The sequence below is a fragment of the Rhineura floridana genome, chromosome 10 (genome assembly GCF_030035675.1).
Source record: "Rhineura floridana isolate rRhiFlo1 chromosome 10, rRhiFlo1.hap2, whole genome shotgun sequence".
Classification (NCBI taxonomy): Eukaryota; Metazoa; Chordata; class Lepidosauria; order Squamata; family Rhineuridae; genus Rhineura; species Rhineura floridana.
The window spans coordinates 54,657,386-54,682,222 of record NC_084489.1 but is presented as its reverse complement, the minus strand read 5'-3'; the positions used below and the strand labels follow the sequence as shown (position 1 = coordinate 54,682,222).

The 24,837-nt window shown below is 40.3% G+C and overlaps 1 protein-coding gene across 4 annotated transcripts in view; it reads right to left on the bottom strand.

Annotated features, from left to right (window-relative positions):
* The window catches only part of KRIT1 (KRIT1 ankyrin repeat containing), a 37,011-nt gene that overhangs the window by 7,572 nt on the left and 4,602 nt on the right, over nt 1-24,837 (bottom strand). For 2 of the 4 annotated variants that reach the window (XM_061587859.1, XM_061587860.1), the window contains exons 3-14: nt 24,599-24,758; nt 20,890-21,000; nt 19,476-19,605; nt 18,736-18,979; nt 18,511-18,626; nt 17,865-18,008; nt 8,890-9,046; nt 8,667-8,774; nt 7,785-7,941; nt 3,516-3,667; nt 1,477-1,643; nt 754-841 (exon numbers count right to left, since the gene is read on the bottom strand). In XM_061587859.1, the coding sequence (XP_061443843.1) occupies nt 754-841; nt 1,477-1,643; nt 3,516-3,667; nt 7,785-7,941; nt 8,667-8,774; nt 8,890-9,046; nt 17,865-18,008; nt 18,511-18,626; nt 18,736-18,979; nt 19,476-19,605; nt 20,890-21,000; nt 24,599-24,758 (1,734 nt within the window). Of the gene's footprint in view, nt 1-753; nt 842-1,476; nt 1,644-3,515; nt 3,668-7,784; nt 7,942-8,666; nt 8,775-8,889; nt 9,047-17,864; nt 18,009-18,510; nt 18,627-18,735; nt 18,980-19,475; nt 19,606-20,889; nt 21,001-24,213; nt 24,284-24,598; nt 24,759-24,837 lie in introns of those variants that run through there. The other 2 variants (XM_061587862.1, XM_061587861.1) reach the window with 2 other exon arrangements.

Here is a 24,837-nt window from a genome sequence, read left to right as displayed (position 1 = left end):
GACACACTGTTTGTAGCATTCCAAGCCAACCCGCGCCCTGTGCCTGGCACTATGCAGGCTTTAAGCCCAGGTTGTACATCACAGGGCATGCCCTTATGGAACCTTTGGCATTCTCCTTCTGGCTTACCTTTTTCTCCTTCTAGGTGCACTGCAAAGATACCATAGCAGCTGGCTGTGCTTATCCTCCAACAAGCCATCCCATAACAAGACACAGGAGACTGCAGCTCCTGGGCTTCTCCACTGCCTCTCTAGCCAAGCCTTCTCCTCATATGTACTTTGACTTTGTTCACTGTCACATTAAACCATAGGGAAAATAAATGGTGGTTTAATGTAAATGTGCAAGTGCATGCTGGTGAAATCACAGGCACTTGCCTCCTTCCCTGCTCCTGCCAGGGACCTAAGCCATGGTCTGCTTAGCATTTCATCTAAACCCAGGTTCATGGCTTGTTTCCCCCAAAGTTACCACCCATGGTTTTTTGGGGAGAAGCAAACTACACGCCCAGGTTCAGATGCAATGCTATGCCAAACCATAGCTTATTTCTCCACCAGCGCAGTAGGAGTGGTAAGAAGCAACACATCCACATTAAACCATAGCTTATTTTATCTATAGTTTAATATGACAAGCAAACCACTGATACCAATGGCTCAATAATTAGCATTTAGTCTATTTTGTTGACCTAACACTTCCAGGAAACAAAGGATATTTTAAATGACTAGGTTTTCTGAAATTACATTTCTATTAAAACCTCTTACCTTGTATTCATGAAGTATTCGATTTGTCCAGTGAGGTGCCTTACTTTTTAATTTGGTGATTGGTACTATAGATTTTAAGTTTTCTTCACTGGAAATAAAAACCAAACACATTTAACTATTTTTACAACATTTAACATATTAAAACAAAATTTATTTGCCTTCATCAGCAGCTCTTACACGCATATTATAGCACAATAATGATTAATTTGGTGATCAGGTGATTGCTGAAGTCAGATTTGCACTGCTCAGTTAGGCAAAAGGGAGAGTGTCAAGAATTAGCCCACACCTCCAAACATGAAATATTCTGTTACAGAGCAATCCTAACTACACAAAGGCAATGCAAGTTACACCTATTCCAAAATCCGTTCAAGAGGAATTTGACTTACACCACTCTTTATTGGTGAAGTTCTACTGGGTTGCTAGGTCATGTGACTGAGCTGGAAGAAGTTTTGAATACGTGTAAGTCTCTCCTTGCCCTGTCGTGCTCCATCTCAGAACACTCCTTTTTTGGAACTTATGCCTGGTAAATTGAGCCTTGTCTGAGGAACTTACACTGGCATAACCCCAGCTGAGCCCCAGCTTAGCTGAGAAAGCCAAAGATCTGCCAAATCCAAACTCTTTCATCTTGGCAGATCTTCGGTTTGGATTGTGCTGTTAGACTGTCTTATATACATACCTTCATTTTAAAACAAAAAGCACATCAATATTTTTAAATCCACTCACTTTAGGAAGCCTTGCTTGTGTTTTTTACTTTCATAATTTCCATAGACTATTTGCAGCAGCAGACTTGCAAGTGTTATCAGCTTGGCATCAGGTGACGTATAAAAACCCTTCAACAAATTGTATCTGGCTTCATCGAACAAGATAAGAATAGCCAGTGGATCCTCGATCTACAACATAGTAAATAAAATATTTTTATTTTTACAACTTATTTATTTAAATTTCAAGCTCACTCTATCTCAAAGATTTGGGGCAGTTTACACTTAAAACAAAATTAAAATCTTTGTTTCAAAGACTTGAATGTGAAAAATACTAAAAAAAATAGCTTAGACCTAACTGCCCACTTTACCATAAATACCTTTAAAAAATTTCCAAGGTAAATCATGAACATTTTTTACTGATAAATAACAAAGGGCTTATATTTCTGTTCAGTAATGGAATAATGGAAGATAGTTTTGTATTATCATTGGAGAGATTAACTGAAGGGGATAGATTTATTTTGTAAGCCACTCTGAGAGCCTCTTTGGTCTATACAACATTCTAAATAAGTAACAACTAAAGACCTTTGGAATATGAATCCTTAAAAGGTCCCACAATTGCACAGCTAACTGCACAGACATACCTGCTTGGTTCTTCATGTACCAAATACTGATGGGAGAAAACCCACAAAAATATATTAATTCATTTGTTACATTTGTACCCTGTATTTCCACCAAATGATATTCAAGGCAGCTAACAGCAGTAACAACAAAAGAACCAGGAAAATATAAGAAAACAGCAAAAGCAGAAAGAAAGAAAAAACCAAGTAAAAAACATAACAAGGCAAAGTAAAGCATCATTTAGGAGTGGCTTGCCTGATGAGGCAGAGCGGCGGCAGCATCGCCACCACATACCAGGATGGAGAGGGGTAAAGAGATGGTAGGGTTGGGAAAGAGTGGAGCAATGGCAAAGACTATTTGGTGTTCCCGTAGGTGTGCTTGCAGAGAGCAAACTTTGCTGCCACTTCACCCTTCACTCTCCCAATAAATGTTAGCGATGCTGCTGTTGGGAGGCTACTAATGCCGCCTCACCCTATTGGGGGAGATACTACTGCCATCAATAAAAAGAAACAGTTGAAACCAATTACCATGTGTAAATCAGCTGATGGGCTAAAGGCGTGTCTAAATAAAATGTCTTGTGCCTGCCGGCAGTCACCAAAAATAGGACCAGTCAGACCTCCTTTGACAAGGGATTTTTCTTTTCTTGTTTTACAAACTTTTCAGAGTGAAATTACTATGGCCTTCCTTTAAATAGTAATAGTCACAGATAACTGAAGCTTTGCAGTACTTCATTAACTAATAATATATTTTTTAAATCTCAGTTTTTCACAATACTAATTAAATGTCTTTTGAGACATTTTGGCTCTGGCATGTTCCACAGCCAACATTAAGACAATTTCCTTTTAAACAAGAAGTAGCTTTTATTAAAGTGTGAGGTCTCTCACATTTAACAGAAACTTTCCCCTTGCTTCCAAATCCTCAAAAAGACACCTTCATTAAGGCCAGCAAAATATAACTTTATTTTAACAGTAAATAGATTGGTTAAAAGTCAGCTAAATAATTAAAAATCTTTAATTGCAGACAGCCCTAGGAGCACACTGATTTAAGTGGCTGTCTTTTCCGATAGCCTTCTTTGACTTGTCTTGGGTCCTGCCTGAAAAGAAGACCCTTCTAGTATGTTCAACCAAGCTAAGTATTAGATTTATTTTAAAAGGTTGTTGCAACCTTTTTTAGATTATCATCTAGGATAGGGGTGGTCAACATGGTACCCTACAGATGTTGCTGGACTCCAACTCCCAGCAGCCCCAGTCAGTGTAGCCAACAGTCAGGGATGATCGGAGTTGTAGCCCAGCAACATCTGGAGGACAACACATTGGCAACTCTTGACCTAGGTAGTATCTGGAGAATTCAGAACAATATACTAATAAAATGATTACACTAGTCTCCAATTAAAAATTCAGGTGTTGAACCTGGATTTGATATAGTAGAAGATATTCTGCCAACCTTTTTTTCAATCTCTAAAGGAAGCCTTACATCCCTCCTCAGGAAAAGCTGTGGGGTTTCCCTCTGAGGATCCAAGTTTGTCAGTTCATTGAGTATTTCAGGCCAATCACGAACATGCTGTAGAGGCTTGTGATATGGCTTCAGCTGGAGACCTATACAACAACAGCTCTTTATTACAAATAAATGCAAGCAAGACAACATAGTGCATATCAAGTGTCTGTGAATGCTGTACCATACAGAGGACAATTTGAAAAAAAGGAAGGCTTCTAAAAGTAAAATGTGATAAATATGAATGTAATATATTCTCTATTGTCTTCCAGTGCCTGTTGAAGATGTTTCTTTTTCAACAAGCTAAGTGGAGATTTTTATCCCAGTTGGTATCTGTATTGGACTTAAATATATATATGTGTGTGTGTGTGTGTGTGTGTGTGTGTGTGTGTGTGATGTTGTTGAAACATTGTTATTATATATACATAATTATTTTTATTCATTTTTGTATATACAATTGTTCTATATACGTTTTGAATGTAAATTGCTTCAGGATGCCTCATGGGAAGCCATTATTTTATTTATTAAATTTATATCCCATGCTTCCTCCCAGAGGGAATCCAGGGTGGCAAACAAAAACACTAAAAGCACTCTAAAACATATTAAGAACAAAAGACTTTAAAACATAAAACACAAAACATCTTTAAAAACTCATTAAAACAAAACAGTTTTAATTTATTTATTTTTTTAAAAAAACAGCTTTAGAAACAGAAGCAATTTCAACACAGATGCAAACTGGGATAAAGTCTCTGTTTAAAACACTTGTTGAAAGAGGAAGGTCTTTAGTAGGCCCTGAAAAGATAACAGAAATGGTGCCCATCTAGTATTTAATGGCAAGGAATTCTGCAGTGTTGGTGCTACAACATTAAAGGTCCGCTTCCTATGTTGTGTGGAACAGGCCTCCTGATAAGATGGCATCTGCTAGATGGCCCTCACCTGCACAGCGCAGTGATCAAATGAGTATATAAAGGGTAAGACAATCTTTCAGGTATCCTAGTCCCAAGCTGTGTAGGGCTTTGCACACCAAAACCAGAACCTTGAACTTGGTCAGGTAACTAGTGTAATTATTTCAGCAGCGGGGTAACATGTTGCCAATACTCTGCCCCAATGAGCAGTCTCGCCACTGCATTTTGCAACAGCTGCAGCTTCCAGACCAACCTCAAGGGCAGCCCCACATACAGCGCATTACAGTAATCCAGCCTGGACGTTACCAGTGCATGGACAACAGTGGTCAGGCTACCCCAGTCCAGAAATGGCCACAGCTGTTTTACCAGCCAAAGCTGGTAAAAGGCACTCCTAGCCACAGAGGTCATCTGGGCCTCTAGTGACAAAGATGGATCCCAGACTACGAGCCTGCTCTTTCAGAGGGAGCACAACCCCATCCAAAGCAGGTAATTGACCAATTATCCAAACTCAGGACCACCTACCCACAGCACCCCCATCCTTGCTAGTATTCAGAGTCAGTTTATTGGCTCTCATCCAGCCCACCACTGACTCCAGGCACTGGTCCAGGGCTTACACAGCCTCTCCCGAATCAGTTGTTACAGAGAAATAGAGCTGGTTACTATCAGCGTACTGCTGACACCTCGCCCCAAATCTCCTGGTGATTGCTCCTGAGAACTTCATATAGATATGAAACAGCAATGGGGACAAGATGGTACCCTGCGGAATCCCACAGCACAACTGCTGCTGCTGCTGCTGCTGCTGCTGTGTGTGTGTGTGTGTGTGTGTGTGTGTGTGTGAGTGAGAGAGAGAGAGAGAGAGAGAGAGAGAGAGAGAGAGAGAGAAAGACAATCACCCAAATCTATTCTCTGAAAATGACCCTGGAGATAGAATCAGAACCACTGTTAAACAGTGACACCAATACCCATCTCACCAAGTCAGCTCAGTGTGTGTGTGTGTGTGTGTGTGTGTGTGTGTGAGTGTGAGTGTGAGTGTGTGTGTGTGAGAGAGAGAGAGAGAGAGAGAGAGAGAGAGAGAGAGAGAGAGAGAGAGAGAGACAATCACCCAAATCTATTCTCTGAAAATGACCCTGGAGATAGAATCAGAACCACTGTTAAACAGTGACACCAATACCCATCTCACCAAGTCAGCTCAGTGTGTGTGTGTGTGTGTGTGTGTGTGTGAGAAAGACAATCACCCAAATCTATTCTCTGAAAATGACCCTGGAGATAGAATCAGAACCACTGTTAAACAGTGACACCAATACCCATCTCACCAAGTCAGCTCAGAAGGATACCATGGTCAATGGTATCCAAAGCTGCTGAGAAATCAAGTAAGAATAACAGGGTTGCACTCCCCCTGTCTTTCTCCCAATAAAGGTTATCCATCAGGGCAACCAAGGCTGATTCAATCCCATAACCCGGCCTAAAACCCAGATTGGAATGGGTCAAGATAATCTTAATAAATGAAAGAACTAAAATCACAACAACAACGATTAACTGAATCTCTATGGTATTATAAGCTTCTCTCCCATCCATGTAGATGTGATGCTGTCTAGGACTATTACCAGTGCCCTAATAAAATGGATGCCTTTAACTAAAAGTGCAGGCATCAGCTTTATAGGAACACTACCTACTATGTTGTCAGTTATATCAGATCCCTAGGGAGAGATTCCTGGGACAGATTTTGACAGCTTTACGGGGTGAGACTACCTTTGTGAAAGTATGCTGGTTACTGTCAGATTGTGATCCATATGTTACGTACAAAACAGCTGTTTGCCAAGGCAGGAAAACATATATGCGCAATTACCTGGAGTGCAATTGCAGTGGATTGTACTGGGGATTTGTTAAACTGAATCTAATTGCACTCTGTTATTGTACATATATCTTCTTTTTTGGTTTGTGATAGCTTTTAGTCAAATACAATAAAATGAACCGTACCATATATACTAGGAGCACAATCCTTTTATCATCTTCAGCTGATATGTGACCATAGCTGGAATCTTAGTCAGTTACTGAGGCTCAGGTAACCTCCTATTTGGACTGTTGTTGTTGTTCTTCTGATGTGCCTCCAAGTTGACTACAACTTATGGAGACCCTATGAATCAGCGACCTCCAAGAGCATCTGTCTTGAACCACCCTGTTTAGATCTTGTAAGTTCAGGTCTGTGGCTTCCTTTATGGAATCAATCCATCTCTTGTTTGGCCTTCCTCTTTTTCGACTCCCTTCTGTTTTCCCCAGCATTATTGTCTTTTCTAATGAATCATGTCTTCTCATGATGTGTCCAAAGTAGGATAACCTCAGTTTCATCATTTTAGCTTCTAGTGATAGTTCTGGTTTAATTTGTTCTAACACCCAATTATTGGTCTTTTTCGCAGTCCATGGTATCCCCAAAGCTCTCCTCCAACACCACATTTCAAAGGAGTTTATTTTTCTCTTATCCGCTTTTTTCACTGTCCAGCTTTCACATCCATACATAGAGATGGGGAATACCATGGTCTGAATGATCCTGACTTTAGTGTTCATTTGAGGACATCTTTGCATTTGAGGACCTTTTCTAGTTCTCTCACAGCTGCCCTCCCCAGTCCTAGCCTTCTTCTGATTTCTTGACTATTGTCTTCATTTTGGTTAACGACTGTGCAGAGGTATTGATAGTCCTTGACAAGTTCAATGTCCTCATTGTCAACTGTAAAGTTACATAAATCTGTTGTCATTACTTTAGTCTTTTTGACATTCAGCTGTAGTCCTGCTTTTGTGCTTTCCTCTTTCACTTTCATCAGCATTTGTTTCAAATCATTACTGGTTTCTGCTAGTAGTATGGTATCATCTGCATATCTTAAATATTTAGACTGTTATAATGCATTATACATGGGACTGTCTTTAAAAATGGTTTGGAAACTACAGTTGGTTCAAAAATAGGCTGCAAGATTATTAATTAGGACTGGAAGAAATTTTGATCATATTATGCCAGTGCTTTGTCAGCTGCACAGGTTCCCAGTTAGTTTCTGGGCCCAATTTAAAGTGCTGTTCGTAAACATTAAAGGTCTTAATGGCCTGTGACCAGGTCTCTTTAAAGACTTGCCTTCCTAAGAACGTCTTTAGATTTCCTGCTCCAAGTGCTCTTACCAAGTGAAATGAAGAAGGAGGCTACTAGGGACGGAGAATTGAGAACTTCCAGCCTGTGGGTCAAATTAGGCTTGGCTAATTTGATCTACAAGGCTGTTTTTCCCCACCCACTCCACACCTGATGTCTTTAAGATACAACTGCCTTATAACTTACTCAGATTTTCAGAACAGATCCAAATAGTGAAATACTGTTGCGTTTCTTGAGAAAGACGCATTCCTTCCATTATCTGTTGCACAGTAGTGTTGTTTCCATGTTTCAACTCCACAGAGCGGTATGACCCATCCATTCGATAAATCCGCACTTTTTCATACTAGAGGAAGTCATGAAAACAAGACACATTGAAACCTTGCCTGGTCTTGGTAGCAAGCCAAACTTTGTGGGTGCCAGTACCCTGCCCCTCTCTAGTTGAAAAAGAGGCAAGATTGGCATCTAAGGACCCCTGAAGTGCAGCAGAAGAGTCAGAGGTCATCTGTGTCATTTTCTACTTCTGAGGTGCAGTGCTACATAGATGAGCTAGGAAAGCATATTCAAATAGCATGCTGAACTGGAATTTAGAGACCTAACACTGTTTCCAGTTGTTCTACTGCACAAGAATTTATTTATTGTAGAAAATCCATTAAAATAACTCTGAGAAGAAAAACGAATCTTTGAGAATGTCATTAGTGTTCAAAAAGTAGATAAAAAATGAAAGGTTAAATTCTACTCAATGGCGTCATATATTTATGGCCTTGCCATAATGCCATAAGTACACATGAGCTTAATGGAGGTGCAGTGGGATGGTGCTGTGCAGGTTGATGGTGAAGTCAGGGTTACACAGGCTCATTGGCAATCTGGCACTCCCAGCATTGTGCCCATGCAGCCCCGACCTCAACACTGCCCCAGTAAGTGGCAGCAACACTGCTATCAGGAGGGCAGAGGTGCGGCAAGACAGCACTACTCCACCCCATCAACCACTCCTGGATCAATGCTCCATTTTGCTTTCGAGTACCTTTTCCAAAATATAACCATCACAATGTCTTGGAGGTTAATGCATACTTGCTTGTTTATGGCCTCTTTCAGCAAGTTAGCTGTTTTTCCCCACTCGTTTTGTTTGTTCTCTTCACAGACATTCAATGGGGTTCTTCCTTGTTGATCAGTGATGTGCTTCAGACAGAAGACATTAATGTCACTCTATTTTTTAAAAATATTTTGGAACTGGAAGTATAAGCCACTTTTCAAAGACAGAATTAAATTGTATGAGAAACCAAAGAAATCTTACTCTGTCAATTTCTGGGTGGTTTAGGAGAATCTGAACAATATCAGCATGCCCTCCCCCAGCAGCAAAATGAAGAGGAGAGCTAAGCTGTCCATTTAGCAAGTTTGGATTGCATTTTCCTTTCTCTAACAACATTCGAGTAGCTTCAACTTTTCCATACCTGCATAGAAAACAAATACAAATAATGGTAAGGTTTCATACAGTCAATGAAATGATTCCAGGGACACATGCAAAAAAAAAAGACACTTATTATTTTAGTTTGGGTAAATAACTGAAACTCTACCATCTTTCTAGAATGAATTCATGCCCCATAAAGAATAATTAGTATTTGCAATTTAGTGAAGAAATTGTGTATGCCACTTACTAAGGTTTGAAGTGGGTAGTTATTATTCTAAAGAAAGGAATTAGATTTCTATTTTTTAATATTTTCATAGAATCATAGAATAGTAGAGTTGGAAGGGGACTATAAGGCCATCGAGTCCAACCCCCTGCTCAATGCAGGAATCCAAATCAAAGCATTCCCGACAGATGGCTCTCCAGCTGCCACTACCTCTCTAGGTAATTGGTTCCATTGTCATATGGCTCTAACACTTAGGACGTTTTTCCTGATGTTCAGTCAAAATCTGACTTCCTGCAACTTGAGCCCATTATTCTGTGTCCTTCACTCTGGGACAATCGAGGAGAGATCCGGGCCCTCCTCTGTGTGACAACCTTTCATGTACTTGAAGAGTGCTATCATATCTTCCCTCAGTCTTCTCCAGGCTAAACATGCCCAGTTCTTTCAGTTTCTCCTCATAGGGCTTGGTTTCCAGTCCCCTGATCATCCTTGTTGCCCTCCTCTGAACCTGTTCCAGTTTGTCTGCATCCTTCTGGAAGTGCGGACACCAGAACTGGATGCAGTATTCAAGATGAGGCCTAACCAGTGCTTTGTTGGCTTTCTACTTCTCTGTTGGTGGACAATCCTTTTTACCGGCCATTAAAATCTTTAATGCTAAAGTAATAGCACAACTAACCTTTGGCTCCCAGGTAAATAAGAATCTTAATTTTAAAGAGTTCGAAACGGTTCAGACCACCTTTCTGAGATCCATATTGGCAATCCCAACATGCGTGTCAAATATCATCCTTAGATTGGAAGCTGGAGTCCAACTAATTGAAACCAAAATATGGTTTTCAAGAATTAGCACTTGGCTAAAACTTATTTTTAATCCTATTGGCTTTGCCCCAGATATTCTAAGTGATAATTTCAAATCCCCATGGGCGGATCTTGTAGTAGATAAACTTAAAACGATAGGCTTTTCACCTCAACTTATTCTTGCCATGGGGTTCCAAACAGCTATAACCAATATACGCCAACGTTTAAAAGACATTGACTACCAATAGCATCTACTACTAATTAAAAATCAAAGACATAACCCTAAATTTTGCACCCCAATGCCATATCTACTAAACTTGGAAATCCCGGAATATCGTAAAGCCTTTTCCCGGATCAGGCTGGATGCTCTACCTTCGGCTCTTATGGAGGGTAGGTTTGCCAAAACTCCATATAAAAATCGAGTCTGCCCTTGTGGAGAGGAAGTAGTTGAAAATAATATACATGTACTTTTTATTGTCCTTTTTACAATTCTTTAAGACACCAATTGATTGCTCCTCTTTTATCCACTTTTCAACACAAATCTGAACACTTTTGGTTGGAATTTCTTTTGGATGACACATCTCCCACGATAACAACTCAGGTTGCAAAATTTAGTGTTGCTGCTCAAAAACTTAGATCCAATATTTTAAAGGGTTCTTCTGGCTGAGAATAGGACTCTATTGGAATGAATATTATTATGAAACATAATGTATTCTACACTGTTTTTTTTTTTTTTTTTTAAATGAATTGTATTTTAAAGTCCCATTTCGGATTGTACGGAATTCTTGATAATGTACAACTGTTAGCTGTTTTACTCTGTTTCTGACCAGATGGTCGAATAAACTATCTATCTATCTATCTAACCAGTGCTGAATAGAGGGGAACCAATACTTCACACAATTTGGAATCTATACTTCTGTTAATGCATTTGCCTTTTTTGTAGCCACATTACACTGTTGGCTCATATTCAGCTTGTGATCAATGATAATTTCAAGATCCTTCTCACATATCGTAATAAATAATAATAATAATAAATTTAATTTCTGTGTCGCCAATCTGGCCAATGGCCACTCTAGGCGACATACAAAATCGTTAAAACACAATATGATAAAATACAGTAATACAATATAAAAACAGTATAAAAGCAATACAACTGCAACAACAATATTAAACCAGGGCAGGAGGCATTTCAGTCATAGCAACTAACCCTCCCCGGAGATCCCGAAGGCCTGTTGAAAGAGCCAGGTCTTTAAGGCTTTCTGAAATACATTTAGGGAAGAGGCATGCTGGAGATCTTGTGGGAGGGAGTTCCAGAGGGTGGGGGCCACCACTGAGAATGCCCTCTCTCTAGTACCCGCCAATCTAGCTGTTTTTGTCGGCGGGATTGAGAGAAGGCCCTGTGTGGCCGATCTTGTCGGGCGGCATAATTGGTGGCGTTGAAGGCGCTCTGTAAGATAAACTGGGCCGAAATAGGGATTTAAAGGTTAATACCAACACCTTGAATTGGGCTCGGAAAACAACTGGAAGCCAGTGTAGATCGAACAACACTGGTGTGATGTGATCCTGGCGGCGACTGTTCGTAAGTAGTCGAGCCGCCGCATTTTGTATAAGTTGTAATTTCCGGACCGTTTTCAAGGGTAACCCCACGTAGAGCACATTACAGTAATCCAAACAAGAGGTGACCAGGGCGTGTACTACCAGTGGGAGCTGATGAACAGGAAGATAGGGTTGCAGCCTTCGTATGAGGTGTAGTTGATACCAGGCTGCCCGGCACACTGCCGAAATCTGAGCTTCCATGGACAGCCTGGAATCAAGTACAACCCCAAGGCTGCGGACCTGGTCCTTCAGGGGTAGACTCACCCCACTGAACTTCAAGTCAACATCTCCCAACCTCCTTTTGTCCCCCACGAGCAGCACCTCGGTCTTATCGGGGTTTAACTTCAGCTTGTTCCTTCCCATCCATCCACTCACGGATTCCAGGCACTTGGACAAGGTCTCCACAGCCAACTCTGGCGAAGATTTAAACGAGAGATAGAGCTGAGTGTCATCTGCATATTGGTGACACTGCAGCCCAAATCTCCTAATGATTGTCCCCAGTGGCTTCATATAAATGTTAAATAGCATGGGAGAGAGGATAGAACCCTGTGGCACACCACAGTTGAGAGGCCAAGGGTCTGAAACCTCCTCCCCCAATGCTACCTGTTGGTACCTGTCGGAGAGAAAGGAATGGAACCACTGTAATACAGTGCCTCCAATTCCCAATCCCTCCAGGCGAAGTGGAAGGATACTGTGGTCGACAGTATCAAAAGCCGCTGAGAGATCGTATTGCTGAGCCAAGTATCCCGCATCTTATAACTGTGCATTTGGTTTCTTTTTCCTAAGTGTAGAACTTTGCATTTCCCCCTGTTGAATTTCATTCTGTTTTCAGCCCAATGCTCCAGCCTATCAAGGTCGCTTTGAATTTTGTTTCTGTTTTCCACTGTATTAGCTGTGCCCCCCAATTTTGTATCATGTGCAAATTTGATAAGTATGCTCTGTACCTCCTCATCCAAGTCGTTAATAAAAATGTTGAAGAGCACTGGGCCCTGTGGTATCCCACTTGTTACTTCCGCCCAGTTTGAGAAGGAACCATTGATAAGCACTCTTTGAGTATGATTCTGGAACCAACTGTGGATCCACCTGATAGTTGTTCCATCCAGCCCACATTTAGCTAGCTTGCTAATAAGAGTATCATGGGGCACTTGGTCAAATCTTTGCTGAAGTCGAGATATATTATGTCTACAGCATTCCCACAGTCTACAAGGGAGGTTAAATGTAAATGTACTGCCTTCAAGTTGATTCCGACTTATGGCGACCCTATGAATAGGGTTTTCATGAGACTGAGAGGCAGTGACTGGCCTAAGGTCACCCAGTGCGCTTCATGGCTGTGTGGGGATTGGAACCCTGGTCTCCCAGGTCATAGTCCAACACCTTAACCACTACACCACAAGGTTACCCAATCAAAAAGCAAGATAAGATTGGTTTGGCAGGATTTGTTCTTCATAAATCCATGATGGCTCCTAGTAATCACTGCATTGTTTTCAAGGTGCTTACAGATTGACTGCTTTATAATCTGCTCCAGAGTTTTTCCAGGGATTGATTTTAGGCTGACTGGTCTGTAGTTCCCTAGTTCCTCCTTTTTGCCCTTTTTGAAGATATGGACAACATTAGCTCTCCTCCAGTCATGCGGCACTTCACCAGTCCTCCATGACTTCGCAAAGATAATAGACAGCGGTTCTGAGAGTTCTTCAGCCAGTTCCTTCAATACTCTAGGATGCAGTTTACTGGATGCAGTTTACCGGGCCCTGCTGAGTTGAACTCGTTCAAAATGATTAGGTATTCCTTGACCGTTTATCTATCAATCCCAAGCTCCAGTCCTGCCCCTTCTACTTCATATTTCCATGGAGACTCATAGACCCATTTTTGGGAGAAGACTGAGCCAAAGTAGGAATTGAGCACTTCTGCCTTTTCTTTGTCATCTGTTATCATTTTGCCATCCTCATTGAGTAGCTGTGCCACCATTTCTTTTCTCTGTCTTTTACTATGGACATACCTGAAGAAAGCTTTTTTGTTGCTTTTAGCATCCCTCGCTAACCTCAGTTCATTCTCAGCTTTAGCCTTCCTGACGCCATCCCGGCAATTCCATGATACCTTCCTGTACTCTTGTGGCCTGGCCTTCTTTCCACTTCCTGCATGTGTCCTTTTTTGTTTTCAGGTAATCCTCTAAGCTTTTTATGAAGCTGCATTGGCTTCTTCTGCCGTTTTCCCCCTTTTTTCCTTGTTGGAATGGCTTGCCATTGCGCTTTTAGAATTTCCTTTTTTAGAAACTCCCACCCATCTTAGACTCCTTTCCTCATTAGGGTGGCTTGCCATGGAACCCTATTTACAATTGTTCTGAGTTTATTAAAATCAGCTTTCCTGAAGTCCAGGGTGTGCATATGGCTACTCTCAGCTTTTGCTTCTGTTAAAATCAAGAATTCAAGTATGGTGTGGTCACTTTCTCCCAGAGTTCCTGTAACTGCCACTTCACCCACCAAATCATCTCTATTGATTAGAATCAAGTCCAGGATAGCTGATCCTCTGGTTGCTTCCTCCACTTTCTGTAGGAGAAAGTTATCTCCAACACAAGTCAGAAATTTCTTGGAGGGGCTGTGTTTGGCAGAATTTGTCTCCCAACAGATATAGGGATAACTGAAATCCCCCATTACTACTACATCATGCCTCCTCAAAACATTGGCAATGTGCTTTTCAAAAGTTACATTCTCATCTTCTCCTTGATTGGGTGGTCAGTAGTAGACTCCAAGCACCACACTCCTTTTATTACTTGCCTCACTAATTTTAATCCAGATACTCTCAGTGGAGCTACCAAGCTCATCTTCCTGTATTTCTGTGCAGGGATATATATTTTTATGTTAACATATAGGATATATATTTTTAACATATAACATCCCTTTTTATTCCTTCTGTTCTTTTTCAACAAGTTATATCCTTCAATTGCTGTATTCCAGTCATGGGAGTCACCCCACCAAGTTTCAGTTATACCTATCAAGTCGTAATTACCCTCCTGTATTAAGAGTTCAGGTTCATCCTGCTTGTTTCCCTTGCTCTGCGCATTAGTGTACAGACATCAAAGACCATGTGATTTATGGCTTGGCTTCCTTACTACATTTTTCTGAGGACTGTTTTCTGAGGAATTAGAGCCTATCTCTCTGTTCCCATTACTGTGCACAAGCCTTCATCAGTTGTTATCACCAAGTTAACGTCTCGCTCCCCCTTAGGATTCCATTTAAAGCCCTCCTGATGAACTTCTCCATGCTGTGGCCAAACACATTCTTCCCACTCCTTGTGAAATGCAACCCATCACTTGCCAGCAGTCCATCTTCTAGGAAGCATAGCCCGTGGTCCCAGAATCCAAATCTCTCATGTTGGCACCACCTTTGTAGCCATTCATTCACATGGAGTATCTTTCTTTCCCTTTCCCTTTCTAGCTCTCCTCTTCTAAGTACTAGAAGGATGGATGGAAAAAACTATCTGGGCCCCAAAGTCCTTGAGTTTCCTTCCCAGAGCTTCAAAGTCTGATGTGATTTCTTCATAGCTCCAATTGGCAGTATCATTTGTTCCTACATGGATGAGGAGAAAGGGATACCTGTCAGTGGGCTTGATGAGTGATGGCAACCCTTCCGTCACATCTCTAACCTGTCCTCCTGGTAGACAGCATACCTGGCGAGTCCACGGATCTTCTCGGCATACTTGGGTTTCAATCCCATGCAGTAGGGAGTCTCCCACTACTAGTACTCTTCTTTTCTTGTTGCGGGGTGTGGTTCCATCGCCCCTGCTTGAATGAGCTTCAGCCTCTTGCTTGTTGTCACACGGCGTCTCCTGTAATTCTTCCACCACAGGTTGCCCTCCAGTCTCATCCTTGAGTGGTTGAAAGCGGTTCCATAGTTCCACTGATGAAGGGTGCCTTCTAGCTCTTCTGCTCCTAACTGTCACCCTTTCCCACAGAGTTTCCTCCACTTTGTTGTTCCTCTCCAAAGCAGTCTCCTCTTCTGCTACCACATGCTGTTGCTCTTCCACCTCCATTTCTCTTTGCTGTTGCTGTTCCAGCGTTCTGTCTAAGAACTTTTTATCTTCTCTTATAGTCCGCAGTGTGGCCAACCGCTGTTCCAGGCCTCTCACTTTTTCTTCCAACAGTGCCACGAGTTTGCACTTGTTGTGCATGTACACCATGTTGTTCTCAGGCAAGAAAACAAATATGGCACACACCTTGCAGGTCACAACCACTGGAGTATCCTTCTTGTTCATACTCTCTTCTACCTTTTGTTTCTTTCTAACTACTTGTTTTGGAGTGGCCTGTGCTTTGTCCTGCCCTACTTCAGGAAAAACTTGAGAGACTCACTGGTATGCGGTGTGCTGTACAAGAAGAATTAGTAATTTTATTTTTTTAGGGACCTCCCCCTTGACCTCCTCTGTCGAGCTCCTTTATCAAACTCCTGTTTGCTCTCCCTGTTTGCTCGCTCTCTGAAAGCTGACTTGCTTTTATCTCCTCACATGTGGACCAGCTCAGACAGCTCCCTCTGCTCTGCTGTTAGGAGTCAGGAAACAGAATTTTAAGAATGTCTGAGGGTCCCCCCCCCTAATATTTTACATACATACAGCTGGTATAGCACAGTGGGGAGGAGAGCTTGCCTGGGAGTCCAGATCTGTGAGTTCAAATCCCCACTTGTGTCTCCTGGGTGTAAAGGGCCAGCTAAAGATCATCCCCACTTGTGTCTCCTGGGTGTAAAGGGCCAGCTAAAGATCACCCCCACAGTGAGTGGCTCAGGGGTTACGTCACCTGCCACCTGTGCAGCTGTGGGCAAGCTGCATAGTCCCAAGGAGCCCAGTTGCCCCCCAGCTGGCAGTTGCGGACAAGAAAGGGGCTGGCTTGTGCAGCTGTGGCAAGCTGAGCAGGCCGTAGGCAGCTGGGGAGGACTAGCCTCAGAGGGAGGCAATGATAACCCCCTCTGAATACCACTTACAATGAAAACCCTATTCACAGGATAGCCATAATTCGGGATCGACTTGAAGGCAGTCCATTTTACATACATTTTAAATATAGCAAGTTCCAAGGACATTTTTGCAGAAGGAATGCCTCTCCAACAGCAGCAGTCACATACTATAGCTGGGCCTATCCAGGTAGATTGGCCAGTTATGAAAGCATTTGCAACGCTGTTACAAACTCTGGGTTACTTTCACACTGGCCTAGTTCTTATACAACACTGAGCCAAACAGCTTAGTGTGAATGAGCAAATGTGTGGGTACCCAGATGCAGAATCCTCCCCTGGTCCTGCTGCTGTACATATTGGAGCTGAGCCATGGATTGGATTAACGTTACATCCGAATCCATGCATATGATTTGTCTCACTCCAAACAACCTACAAGTTGTAACCAAGGTTTGTTCTTGGTTTACTGCTCGTGTGATTTGCCTGGGGGAGACAAACCTAGACCCTGGGTTCCGAGGTAACACTAAGCCAAATAATAGCTTAGCCTTAGGTGGTGCAGCAGCGGCAAGCCTGGGGGAGGAGCACAGAAGCCATGATCTTCACTTGTTCACACTAAGCCATGGTTTGGCTTGGCAAAAAGTGTAAGCTGGGCAATTAATGTGTAAGTATTATTAGAAATTAGCAAAATGCCCATCATTATGAAGGATGCAGTGTCTGTGTGTGGAGGGCGGACTCCTAATGGGCTCCAATATGTCACACTGTATTTTCCCATGGGTTTCAGAGGAAACTAGCAATTGCACTATAGGAAATGAGGGTACCTTTGTTCCCACCTTAAAATGTCCTCAAGTTCAGCATGATTAATCCATATGGAATAGATGCCAGTCATTCACTTATATGTAAGAAAGTAAAAAAAACTGAATTTCATGTCAGTGGGTCTCTTATGATCCCAGCTTCTGGTGCAAGCCACACATTTTGCCCACTCCAAAGTTTGCCCTAGACTGCAACCAGTTTACTTTGTCCTAAGAGCTCAAAGGGGAGGGGCACTGAGAAGTGAGCGAACCCTCAGCTGTGTAGCCACACCTTTCATCCACACAGCCCCATCCTGGGTTCTGTTTCTTGGCTATATTAGATTATGACAGAAACTTGGGCTGCAATCCAGTACACGCTTATGTGGGAGTAAGTCCCATTGAATCCTATGGAGCTTACTTCTGAGTAGACATGTATTGAATTGCAGCCATAGAAATGGAACATAAATATATACACACGATTTTAATTATGAACCCCCTATTTTTAAAGTTCAATTACAAGAGTACTCTGCTTACCAGCAAGCATAATGGATGGGAGCCCAATGATCACTGTCCAGCTGGTTAACTGAAAAGTTTTCATCTAGAAGTTGACTCAGTAACTCAGAATCTCCTTCACAAGCACTGCGATGAAGAGGAAAATCATCAACCCACTGACGCTCCCTAGGAACAAAATTCAAGATGATGTGATATTTCAGTCGTGATACAACTGCGTCACTAAAATGGCTTTGGTCTAGAAAAAATGCACAAGATGATAAAGGAGTCCGTTTTCCTCCCATTCACGCACTTGAAAAAACCTGCACTTTAAGCCTGTTGGACCTCACAGACTTACTGCATTGATGGGATATTTCACTTTAAGAGCCAACATGCTTTGAGTGGAAGTTAGAAAGACTGCTCATAGCTTAGACTGTGGTGACTGCCACTTTCTCTCCCCCAAGGGAACCAAGATCTTTACATAACAATCCTATGCAGACTTACTTAGGAGTAAGCTCTGACTGAACATAATAAAACTTACTTCTGAGTAAACATATTTAGGATTGTCCTGAGCCACTCTGGAAGCAGTAATGCCTATATAGTTTTTAAATTGATCAATTAATCGTGTCTGGACTTCAGAGAACAATTGTGCTGTTATAAAAAATGCAAATTAATAAAAGTAACACAGTACTTGTCTTCCATGACACTGCTCATGCTGCGCTGCCATTTTTCACGTTTTGGGATCTGTATTTTTGAATAGTCTGGGGCTCCAAGTCCAAAGTATGGATTTATAACCACTTTGTCAACCTGGAAATACCACATAATTAAAAAAATTGTCTTAAAGTGCACACTAATGGATATTAAAATCTAACACTGATATCAAAGCCCTCTTGAATTAACAATTCTGTACTCTTACCCTATTGGTATACTGAAGATCTGAGCCAAATAAAGGGTTGTAGATGCACACATCTGCCTTCTCAAGTGCCAACATTTTACTCTTGATTTCTAATGCAGTGTATCCCATGTGAAGTGAGCTCTCTGTCTGCCCAGGTTCAACAGCATATGCAGGGTTTGTGACATTTGTTTTAATCCGTTCTAAGGGAGATGGTCTGAATAAAGCAGGGATAGAATGCGATTGTGAATGCCGTTCCTCTAACCACCTGAAGAACAGAAAGACTCATTAGCATTATTCATTTTATTGAAGATTAGCAAATAATTAGCATAGCATAATATAAAAGTATATTATGTAATCATGTAGATAGATACACTGGTACGAATGCTTAGAATCAAACGCTTAGGACCCACCCCTATTTTTTTAAAAAAAGGGAAAAAATGGGAAACCAAGATCTGTCTTGAAATATTAAGGTAATATTATTATTCATTTTTATTTATTGCATTTATATCCTGCCTTTCCTCCAAGAAGCTCAAGGTGGCATACTTGGTTCTCTCTCTCTTTATTTTATGCTCACAGGAAACCTGTGAGGTAGCTTAGGCTGAGACATGGTGACTAGCCCAAGGTCACCCAGTGAGCTTCATGTCTGAATGGGGATTTGAACCCTGGTCTCTCAGGTCCTAGTCTACCATAATATGTTAAGAATACTTTATTTAATGTCAGTTTATTTTTTAGACTCAAGTTCTAATTAAAAAAATTCTTACTTATCCAAGTAGATTAACATTCTAGCTGTTACTGTAGCAAAGTGAGCACTGGATTCACTGCAGACCCTCATGATGTCTTGTAAGCAGTAGAAAACTGGACATCCAGGACTGTATGCATATTTTGTATTATCTACAAAGGAAAAGAAACTTTTTTTAAAAGTCTGAAGAATCTCTTTTATTCCATTATGGAATTTTAGCATAATAACACTGTATTTTGTTTTTATATCCTATGCCCCGTAAGTAATTTTCAAAGGCTGCACAGGTATCTTATTATTACATCTGAGAAAATGCCATTTTCTCTCAAAGGCTGTTTTGGTTATGGAATGCGGTTGTGCAAATGTCATGAGCTGCAACTCCACCCCCACTTACCTGGCAATAATTCCCATTGAATTAAATGGGATTTCTGTGAAAACAGGCATTGGATTGCACTGATGGGCACAGACTGGGTACAATTTGTGATTTCATCAATGATAAGCAACACAACTCTACCCCGCAGACATTAATGCCTGCACCATTTTGTGAATTGTTCTGAGCTTTACTATAGTATTAATTTTTCAATATAAATTCTTCTTAACTGTACTGCTTCTGACCTCTCTGCTGTAGAACTCCCTCTATGACAATCACTTTGTCATTTTCATTCTATTAACCTCTCAAATCATCTCTTTTTCTTCTCATGCTGCTAAGCCGCTGGAGGAAATAGAAAAGTTTAACTGAATTTTTTTATGTTTTAGAGTTCATATGGTCCTTTCCTTGCTACTTGCCAAGCAACATTATTGCACCACCTTGATCGACATCAACTGGTTCCCAACACCTTCTTGCTACCTTTGATCCTCTACCAAATCCTGCTTTCTATCTCCCTTCCTTCCTTTCAAACCTTGGGCCTTGTGTCCTCTTTCAATGACAACATTTAAGCTGTCCAAAATTTGTCTTCCTTTCCTCCTTCTCCCACCTCACCAAGTGAAATGGTTACATTTCTGTCTTTATTAGAATTTTTCACATGCCTCTTGATACTGTTTCCTACTGCTTCCTCCTCAACCTCTCTGCCACCTTCAGTGAAAGTGATCATTCTCTCATCCTTTACTAACTTATTTCAATTGCTTGGCCATTTAAAGGCAACAGTCCAGTTTTTCAAATGCTACTATGGACAGAACAGTGAGCTTTTGAATCTTAAAAGGCTATGCCCTTGAATTTTAAAAGGCTATGTCATGCAGTATTTTCATTTTAGTATAAGAAAACCCAATAGAATAAATGAAGGTGTAGAATTTTAATTTGGTGCTGGCTCAGTTGCTTTATAAACAAAGATTTTCACCTTTCATCTGAAAAAGCCATAGAAGTTCCATTCCTAAAAATATTCAAATGTAGCCCTGAGCGGAATCAGTTGGTGCAAAATTAGGATTGATATCTTTAATTTTACCTTTCACAACTGTTGGTACAACAAAAAGGGATGCATCCTTGCCTGCTTTCTCGCCATCAAGAGGGAAGGTCTTCATTAACAAAACTCGCTTTCCTGTATATAATAATAATCCTTTAACAATTAAATGGCTGAAATTACCTTCTCATTTATCTATCCTTTAAAAAAAATATTAGATTTTTAATAAACATACATAAACAATATCCACAATAACATAACAAAAAGAGAAACAAGCATTCATGTGTTAAGAGAAGTGATGTTGTTATAGATAATCCAGTCTAGTCCAGGGTAAATTCCAGTAACTGACCATTATCCAAGAACAGTTCTCCATAAATTTCCATGGGCAGCAGGTGCATTACATGCATTGCCATTAGAAGATGCATATTCAATAAACTTGTAAATAAACTTTTCATAAACATGAAAAGTGTTTGCCTCTGTTCCTTTTCTCAGTGCTTTGACCCTATAGGCAAGCAATTCCATTAATGCAATTTTCCAGACATCTTGATACCATAAATCTATTAAATGAAGATGAGAATTTTTCTAACGCTCGGCAAATACCAGTCTAGCTACTGTCACCAACGTAATAGTCAATTCCTTAAAAGAAACCATGATAGAGTCATCAAAGTTCAGTAATAATGCTAACTGCGTATTGGGCTGTAATGCCTATTCAGTAATCTTATTTCATTAAATATTGTTGACCAAAATATCAATGTTTCTACGCAATCCTACCATATGTGGTAAAAAGTCATTTTCTCCACAATTTCTCCAGCAGAATGGTGAAATAGAAGAGTCTATCCTATGCAATTTAACAGGGGTGACACATCAACAAACAGTGATTTTAATTGCGTTTTCCTTCATCCAAGCCAAAACAGATTTAAAGGGTCTTTTACACCATATGCCATTCCATTTATAAGGATCAATCTGAGTCTGAAAGTCCTGCCCCCAAATCATTTTTAAGCTATCATATGTTCCACTTACTCTGTCAGTCAAAATTTTATAAATTTCCAAGAAAAGACCTTTACAATTATGGCCTGTTGTTGAAATCAATTTTTAGATCCATTAATGGTTTAGTGGCTTGACTGACTAACCCTGGCATCATCAAATTTGCATAATTCGTATAATCTGAAACAAATTAGGCTGAATCCCTGCCAGCTGTCATTTAATCTGTTCTCCGGTTTGGGGTTTATTCCCACATAAAATCTGTCAAATTATATAAGTCTCTTTTTCCACTCTTTAAATATCACAAATTTATTACTTCTATAAAACATGAGGGATAATGCAATATAGGAATGGTGAAATGAGTGACAGTAATTTTTTAGACCATGTTTTCCAGACAATTAAAACTTGTTTTAAAAAAGGGTTGCTTATACTTTCTATTTTGTGAGGGACATTGAATATATACAGTAAACCTCTCAAATATGAAAGAGTGGCCCCTGATTTTTTCATTTCAACTTATATCTGTTCTGTATTACCTTGTAAAATTGGAAACACACTTTTAATGTGTGCAACATCATGACAATGCAACTAATTAGAGATGCCCAAGACCCCCTTCTTTATTGATTTATACTGTATATCATTGTTTTTGATATTCTCATTTCTCCCTCCCCTGTTATGAAATCATTAAGAATGTTTTGCCATTTCATCAGTATATCTTTTTGAGTAAGTATCAGCAATGTTTGGAATAAAAAATTAAATTTCAAAAGTATTACCATTTTAATCACCGCAATTCTGCCCAGTCACAAAAAGGAATATTGTTCTTATTCTTTTAGCTTTAGGCATACATGTCTAATCAACAGTTTAAAGTTCAATTTATTCAAATGATCTAAGTTCTTGGGAATGTTAACTTGTAAATATTTAAATGACTTACATATTTTCAGATTGGTAAATTGTTTCCGTGCAAGTTGTTAGATTGCATTAATGTTAAAAGAAAGCATTTCAGATTAATATATATATATTTCAAAGCTTGCCACTTGGCCATAATTCTTAAAATCATTTATTAATGATCATAGAATAGTAGTTGCAAGGGGCCTATAAAGCCATCGAGTCCAACCCTCTGCTCAGTGCAGAAATCCAACTTGAAACATCCCTGACAGGTGGCTGTCCAGCTGCATCTTGAATGCCTCCAAGTGCTGGAGAGCCCACCATGATTCGAGATCATTAGGGCTATATCGTCAGCTAAGGAGTTCACTAAATGGGTTATTCTTATTCCATCTCTTTGTATGCTTTTTATATCTGGGGTCTTGTGTAAAACATTTGCAAGTGGTTCCATAGCCATTGCAAAGAAAATTGGAGACAGCGGACAGCCTTGTTTGGTGCCTCTGATTATTGAAAAAAATGCCTGATTGTTAACTCTAATACATACCTGCCCATCCTTGTAGAGATTCTGAAGCACCTGGATAAACACTGGATCTATATTCATAAATTTTAGAACATTAAAAAGGAAATCCCACTCCAATTTGTCAAATGCCTTGGTTGCATCCAGAAAGACCAAGGCCAATTGACTATTTCTTTTTTTAGTGTGATATACTGAATTAAGGAGTCTGCAGGTAGGATCTGTTATTGATTTTGATTTAATAAAACCTTTTTGGTCCCTTTGAATGTATTTTGGTGCCAAATTTGGAAGGCACGCTGCTAAAATATTCATAAATAACTTGGCATCAACATTGATCAATGAGATAGGCATAAACGACTCTACCTGTTCTCTATCTTTATTGTATTTGGGAAGAACTGCAATCCTAGCTGTTTTCCACGTATCTGGTATTCACTAGTCTATTGTACCTTGATAACACACAATATATTGATAAATGGATGGATCATGATGGCTCCACTGATCTGGATCAGCTACACATTCTGAGGCACCATCCACCATGGCAATTGTCCTGGATTCTCAAGCAGTAACTATGACCAAGAGTGACTTTTACCAGCTTCTTGGTTGATAATAGCCTGGTAAATACAGTGATTGTGATAAATACAGTGGATCGTATCCAATTAAGTTCTACTCATAGCAGACCTATTGAAATTAATAGACCTAAATTAGTTATGTTCATTAGTTTTAATAGTTCTTCTCTGAGTATGACTAACATTAGCTATAACCCTTTGTTAACTGCTAGGATACTATACACCATCTGTATCAGCCTGCCTTTGAAGACTACCTGTAAGCTTCAGTTAGTGCAAATACAGCCATCTATTTGATTAATAGGAGCAAGCTGGAGGAAGCTCATTACACCTGTATTATAACAACCACAGTGACATCCAATTAGTTTAAAGGCACTGTACAAATTGCTGATTTTAGCCTTTAAATCATTTAGGGTCAAGTTAGCCAATCACCTTTTTCTGTACTAGTCTCCCCATACAGCAAGATCTTCAGATGAAGTTTTGCACCAACTTTCTCTTCTTTCTGAGAATAAATTAGTAGGGACAAGGAGCAGGCTTTTTTCAGCAGCAGAGCTTTTCTTTCAGAACTTCCTCCCTTAGCCATATAAGACCCTCCTCAACTTCCCCCCAAAAGTAAAGATCTTAGCATTCAAGAAAGCATTTGGAGTATTAGGAAGATTGTTTATTTAGCTATGCTGAGTGTTGCTGCTTATATCCTGTTGTTGCAGGATATAAATGGGTTTGGGGGACTGACCTGGTTGTTTATTTTAGAAATGAGTTCCTGCTTTAAGGCTGTTTAAGAGAAAAACCACAGAGAAGCAGAAATAGTCATCCTTACCTTTAATACCCTGATTTCCTGGTGAAATTGGTTTGGTGATTTCCAGTATATAATCCAAGATGTTTTGGGTTATGTCACCACCTCCTTGAAGTTTAGTTTCCAACAACATTTTTCTCCTTTTTTTCTTATGTCCTTCAATGGGAACTTCAAGCAACAAAATCTTGTAATAATCAAGTAAACGTTAGTTAACACAAAGATCCACATCTATTTTGAAAGAATTATATAACAATCACATGAAC